This window comes from Phoca vitulina, unplaced genomic scaffold (assembly GCF_004348235.1).
Source record: "Phoca vitulina isolate PV1807 unplaced genomic scaffold, GSC_HSeal_1.0 scaffold21, whole genome shotgun sequence".
Lineage (NCBI taxonomy): Eukaryota > Metazoa > Chordata > Mammalia > Carnivora > Phocidae > Phoca > Phoca vitulina.
The window spans coordinates 29,224,071-29,230,774 of NW_022589724.1; the positions used below are offsets into that span (position 1 = coordinate 29,224,071).

Sequence of the window (6,704 nt, forward strand, 5' to 3'; positions counted from 1 at the left end):
TTAATCTCAGGAAACAAACTGAGGGTTGCTGGAGTTGGGGGGTGGGGTGGGAGGGATGGGGTGACTGGGTGATAGACACTGGGGAGGGTATGTACTCTGGTAAGCACTGTGAATTGTGCAAGACTGTTGAATCTCAGATCTGTACCTCTGAAACAAATAATGCAATATATGTTAAGAAAGAAAAAAAAAAAGAAGAAGAATGTAGCAGGAGGGGAAGTATGAAGGGGGGGAAATCGGAGGGGTAGACGAACCATGAGAGACGATGGACTCTGAAAAACAAACTGAGGGTTCTAGAGGGGAGGGGGGTGGGAGGATGGGTTAGCCTGGTGATGGGTATTGAGGAGGGCACGTTCTGCATGGAGCACTGGGTGTTATGCACAAACAATGAATCATGGAACACTATATCTAAAACTAATGATGTAATGTATGGGGATTAACATAACAATAAAAAAAATTTAAAAAAAATTCCTTTAATAAACTTAGGGTAACAAAAGATGAAAAAAATAAATAAATAAAAAATAAAACTAATGATGTAATGTATGGGGATTAACATAACAATAAAAAATTAAAAAAAAAAAGAAAAGAAAAGTCTCCATAGCTCTAGGCTATTCCAAAAACAACACTGCCCACGTGATACACCAACACAGTTTCTGTGTCCAAACACCAAAAAGCAAGACTTTCTACCAAGAGTCCAACCAGAAGTAAGTTGCACCATGCACCTACTGATCAGATCCCACCCAACCCCTAGATAAACTCATGTAAGGATGATCAACAGTGTCCCTGGGAAAACAAGGAGGCTCAAACAGGACAGCCAGATAGGGCAGTGTTATCTGTATAGGGCTGGACGAATCTCATGTCTGGCTGTGGTAATGAAATAATTTTTAACTGCCCTACATCCCCACCTTTTGGGAACTGCCTCTCCAACTCCAAGGAGCCCCACTTCCTGTGCTTCAGGTGATCTGCATCAGCCAATCAGAGAATCCCAGCCCTGGATTCAACGAACTGTTTAGTTAGATAAGGGCCACCTACCAAGCAGGGCTAAAATCCTCTTTCAGAGTCTGGCATGACATCAGGAGATCACCTGGTAAATAAGAGCCATGCAAATCTACAACTGCCAGGCCATCTTTTCCACCACTTACAACATCAGGCCAACCAAGGAAAGCAGACCTACAGAGAACAAGAGAGTGACAGATCCCCATACCAACTGGGCATCCTGATCCTCAAGACCAAATTGGTTTTCTGTCAACGGCAGCCCAGAGTTCGGGGGACAACCCTTACAGGCTAAATGTTTGTATCAGAGGTTCAATCACTTCTCCCTGAATCTCAGACATAGCTTCCAGGGTTCCACTTCAAACCAAAGTATACTAAATACTACTGAGAAGCTCAAAGAAAAAAATCTGCACACCAGAAAAACTCAATGCTCATCTCTCATCCAAATTAGAGGGGGAAAAGGACCAGAGAGAAGAGGGAAAAGATAATGGATAACTGGAGGGGAAGAGCAATTCACAACCAATAACTGTGAGAACAATGGTCTCCAGAGAGGCAGCAGTCTAATGAAAAAAGCTTCCCAAATCATTCCAAACACATATTCTAGTTCTTTATCAGCAGGGGAAAAAAAAAAAATACACAACAATCCACAGCACCAAAACAAAATGAACTTGTCAGTAAACAAACTGTTTCTAGGCTTATGAGCCTATTACCCTTATTTTTAGACTACAGTTTAGTTTTCCTATTACAGCTATCCCAGGGTCTATGCCACAGGCCTGCTTGCTAAAGGAAACCATGAATAGCAAATTCCATGGAGCACATTTAGAACAATCTCCCCCAGATGTAGTTAGAGAGTAAAGAGTAATCGAACAAACAGTACTCTCATGATGTTCTTCCAGGGAGGACAGGGGAAGACAGTACAAGCAACATAAACAGTGTGAGTGGTTGAACATTTAGACCACCAGTCCTTAACCTTCTGGGGGTCATGGACTCCTCCAAATCTGATGAAAGCTAGGAAGTCTTCCCCAAGAGAAAAAAAAATGCACATACCCCCAACATTTTTTCATACGATTTCGAGGGGTTCATCAAAGCTGCCTCCCTAAACACGGTCTCTAGGTTAAATACACCTGATTTAGGACTTTTAAAAAAAATTAATTACCTGAGCATCATGACTAATCCTCAAAGACTTCAAAGGACTACAAAATAGCTCACAGAGAAATTATAAAACTTCCAACTCTGTAATCCCACCAAGAACAAAATCTGAATTTTGAATCAAGAACCAAAAAAAAGAAACAAAAACTTACCCTCACCTTCTGCATTTATGAAATGTTAAGAAAACTTGGATTTTTCTATTTCAGCTCCATTTCTGACATGTCTCCCTTACCTTGTTTGACCATTTATATGCTTGAAGGAGTTGACTATAAAGAGGAGTTTTGTCCTGCACAGGATCCAGGCTTAACAACCCACTGTTATGGAGAGGATGGTTCTCGGATGGCTTGCCTACCAAATTGCTCAGACGTTCCAGCTCACTGAAAAATAAATAGATAAAGCAAATAAACCTGAGTCCACTGAAACTCCAGGTTTTAGCCAACCACATTGGTCAAAAGCTGTTCTTCAAACTGTCCATCAGAAGTCTCTTAAGAAGAACTACTGTGAGGGCGCCTGGGTGGCTCAGTTGGTTAAGCGACTGCCTTCGGCTCAGGTCATGATCCTGGAGTCCCGGGATCGAGTCCCGCATCGCGCTCCCTGCTCTGCAGGGAGTCTGCTTCTCCCTCTGACCCTCCCCCCTCTCATGTGCTCTCTCTCATTCTCTCTCTCAAATAAATAAATAAAATCTTAAAAAAAAAAAAAAAAAAGAAGAACTACTTTGAAAGGTTAAGATCACAGACAATCAAGAAAACCCTTAAGTGGGAGCTTATCTTATTTTATTATTTTTTTAAAAGATTTTATTTATTTTTTTTGACAGAGAGAGACATAGCGAGAGAGGGAACACAAGCAGGGGGAGTGGGAGAGGGAGAAGCAGGCTTCCCGCGGAGCAGGGAGCCCGATGCGGGGCTCGATCCCAGGACCCCGGGATCATGACCTGAGCCGAAGGCAGACACCCAACAACTGAGCCACCACCCAGGCGCCCCCGGAGCTTATCTTATTTTAAAACCCAGCTCTATGGTGCCATTCTAAGGGAGGAAAAAAGTTAAGAGCATGGGAACCAGTAAGACTCCTAAAGTCAGGATTTAACAACTCAAATTATTCTCGGGGTAGGGAGGGCGACTTTCTGGAATTTTGAAATGTGGTATAACATTGCTTCTCGCTAAGAGTTTTCAGACCCACATACACATCATTACATTTGGCAGAACAGCAAGTACCTGAATAGATGATGATTATTTATCACTCACATAGGGATAGACTAGTACATGGTACTTCACAGATGGTAAAACTTAACAAAACAAAGAAGAGATAAAATAAACAAATGGAATGGGAAGACACCACCGAGGGGGCTGTGTCAAACATACTTCAGTCTAGCAGGAAAACTCTAGAGAAGCTTGGGAAAGTGAGCCAACAGCACAAGCACATTCCAGGAGCGTGTTCTGTGAGGCCAGTCTCTAACTGTCAACAAAAGACTCTCTAGGAACAGCTTCTCATGCCACGCTCATTTTGGAATCTTCAGCCACCTTCTTCTTGGCACTACTGCATAAAGATTTAACAAGGCGACAGGGTAATATAAACTTTCTAGAATGGAGGAGGGTTATAAAATCCTGAACATCACCAAAGGGAGGAAACGGAAGCGAGCAAAGAACAGCCAGTGCATCTCCTCGGGCAGGGAAAGTATTAACTGGCACTGCACCAGAGAACAGCAAGTGAATGTGGGAGTTGAGGAGGGGTGTGTGATTTCCTGGCTTTCCACCAAAAAAGAATGGCAACTACTTAGGGAAAAAAATCAAAAGAGGCACCACCCATCATTTGGTCAGCACCTCCTCCTCCATTCTACCTCCTCCTTCCATCTGGTTACTAAGGAGACCAAGTTGGGGGGGTGGGGGTGGGGAATCCATCCATTCCAGAAATTACAGGATGACTATCTTACCAAATGCCTTTCCCTGCTAAGGTCAGTTCTGAGAAGTAAAAGGCAAAAATCCCGGAATTCCAACCTTCCCGAGAAGGGCTGACTCTCTTAAGGAAGGGAAGACAAGTTCAGAACCTAACCAATTAAAAAGTTCCTACTACCTGCTGGGCATTTCACAAACATCCTCTCACTTATTTCTTACACAACACTTAGAAAATAGAAGTAAAGAAAGTGACTTGTAAGAAAGAGAAAGAAATACACAATCCTTAACCCTAAAGGACCGCAAATTAATATGGGGGGGGGGGGGCGCTAAACATAAGTGATTAAGATGATTAAGCCTGAGATCAGGTCTCTCTAGAGGCAGGAACTGAACAGGAGCAGAGCGGGAGTGAAGTTCTGATCAGGTGGTTTGGGGGGGGCAGGGAAGAGGGAAAGATCCAGTCCTGTTCCACCGTGTTTGGAGGTGGAGTAGTGTGAAACCGATGAATTCCAGGTTCAGGGGCGAGGAACTGGTGCCAAAGAGACCAAGTGCACTTGGGTTTGGGGCCGCGCGGAGCTGGTCCCGTTTGGTCCTATCTGACCAGACACGGTGGGGCACAAAGGGCCTACAGGGGAGAAACCTGCCAAGCGGACATGAGAAGTGGAAGTTCACGGGAAGAGCACGTCTCCGCGTCAGGAATGGAACGACCACACAGGAGGTTCAGGGCGGCGGGCGACAACCAGGACTAGGAGGCCAAGAGAAGGGAGACGAGAAGGCGGGGGTGGGAGACGAGGTGTCCCTGAGGAACAGGCATGGGCTTGGAGGGGAGGGAAAGACAGCAAGCGAGCAAGGAACTGACAGCAGCCCCTGCCTAGGAAGACTCGCGCGGGGTCGGGACAGGGTGGGCGCCGGACGGGTCCCCGACGGCGGCCCCCTCAGCCGGTACCTACTTGAGGTCCCGGTTGACCGAATGCAAGTTGTCCTGGAAGTGCGCAATGAAGGCCTTCTCCCGGCCCTCCAGCGTCTCCTTGTTCCGCATGCCATCCTTCAGGCAGTCGAACACCCGGCTCACGCTGGAGCGCAGCGCCTGGATGGCACTGATGGCCTGAGCAAAGGCCTCCAGGTTCACTCCGACACTTAGCACGTCCGCCATGTTGCCGCCGCCACAGCGGGTTCTCCAGAGCCGCCTTCGCTGGCTAAAGGCCGCGCTCACTGATGACGCAGGGCCCCGAAGGCCTCTGGGAAATGTAGTTCTCGCGGGGCCGGGCTGCCCAGGGGGTCAGTGCAGACGCTGTCCGAAAGAGGGTTTCCATTGAACTAAACGAATGAGCGGGCGGGAAAGCGATCTCCTAGATTTGGGGAAGTCAGGCTGCACTCTCGGTTTTCTTAATGGTGACAAAGAACTACAGAAAGTTCCCGCGTTTCCCCAACCTTCAGTGAGATCTTGGAAATACTAGGGAGAAGAATTACTCAGAGCAGAAAAGGGTCCGTGGAGCAAAGGATTGGTTAAAATGAGTCCATATTGTTAAATAAATGAGAGGGAAGGAAAAATTCTTCCCTACAGTAGAATGTCAACTGATAGAAGTAGAAGAAATGATAGGAGGAAATTACTATTTGGCAACCATTAGAATAATAATTGATTCAGGTAGGAATCAAGGAATGCTAAAACTGGTGGGTGAAGGTGTGAGGAGTAACTGGATATTTGCATAGTCTCCACGTATCATCCCACAAGACACTTATTAATTAAGAAGGGAAAAATAATGATCCAGCAACTTCACATCTGGTTATATACTCAAAAGAAGGGAAAGCAGGGACTGGAACAGATACTTGCGCCCTCAAGTTCATAGCAGCATTATTCACAATAGCCAAAAGGCTGAAGCAACCCATGTCCATCGTGGGATAAATTCATAAGCAACGTGTGGTATATAAATACAAGGGAATATCTGTTCAGCATTCAAAAGGAAGGAAATTCTGACACCTGTTACAACATGGTGAACCTTGAGGACATGATGCTAAGTGAAATAGACAGTCAGAAAAGACAAATACTGTAGATTCCACTTATGAGATACCTAGAATAGGCAAACCCATAGAGACAGAGAGTAGAATGGTTGGTGCCAGGGGCTGGGAGAAGGGGAGAATGAGGAGTTAGTGTTCAATCAGCAGAGAGTTTCAGTTCAAGAAGATGAAAAAGTTCAGTGGATGGTGGTGATGCATAACACTGTGCATAACACTGAATGCACTTAATGCTGCAGGACTGGACACTTAAAAATGGTTAAATGGTAAGTTTTATGTTGTGTATATTTTACCATAATTCCTGTTTTTTAATTCAGTAGTGTAAAAGAAGGGTCATATTGACTTTGCAATGGAGCAACCTGGCAGACACCACCCCAACAAGAGACCAAGGTTGACATTACTGCTGTAGGACAAACCATCTCCCAACACAAAGCAGAGAGAAAAGTGCAACATGACTTCTGTGATATTCCTCCCAAAAAGGCAAAATGAGAATCTGATCAGGACATCAGACAAATGCAAAGACATTTGACAAAATGACCGACCTATACTTTTCCACAAAACATCCATGTCATGGAAGACAAAGAAGCATGTGATCTGGGACTCTTTGCTCACATCGTGGAGACGATTGGTGAGATCTGAATAAGGCCTACGGATTAGGTCATAGTA

At 45.1% G+C, this 6,704-nt stretch overlaps 1 protein-coding gene across 2 annotated transcripts in view; it reads right to left on the reverse strand.

The window, feature by feature from the left end:
• Nucleotides 1-5,221, reverse strand: part of MED27 (mediator complex subunit 27) — a 204,073-nt gene extending 198,852 nt beyond the window's left edge. For both annotated transcript variants that reach the window (XM_032418812.1, XM_032418813.1), the window contains exons 1-2: nucleotides 4,976-5,221; nucleotides 2,372-2,516 (exon numbers count right to left, since the gene is read on the reverse strand). In XM_032418812.1, the coding sequence (XP_032274703.1) occupies nucleotides 2,372-2,516; nucleotides 4,976-5,178 (348 nt within the window). In that variant the 5' untranslated portion in view covers nucleotides 5,179-5,221. The remainder of the gene's footprint in view (nucleotides 1-2,371; nucleotides 2,517-4,975) is intronic.
• Nucleotides 5,222-6,704: the final 1,483 nt, after the last annotated feature.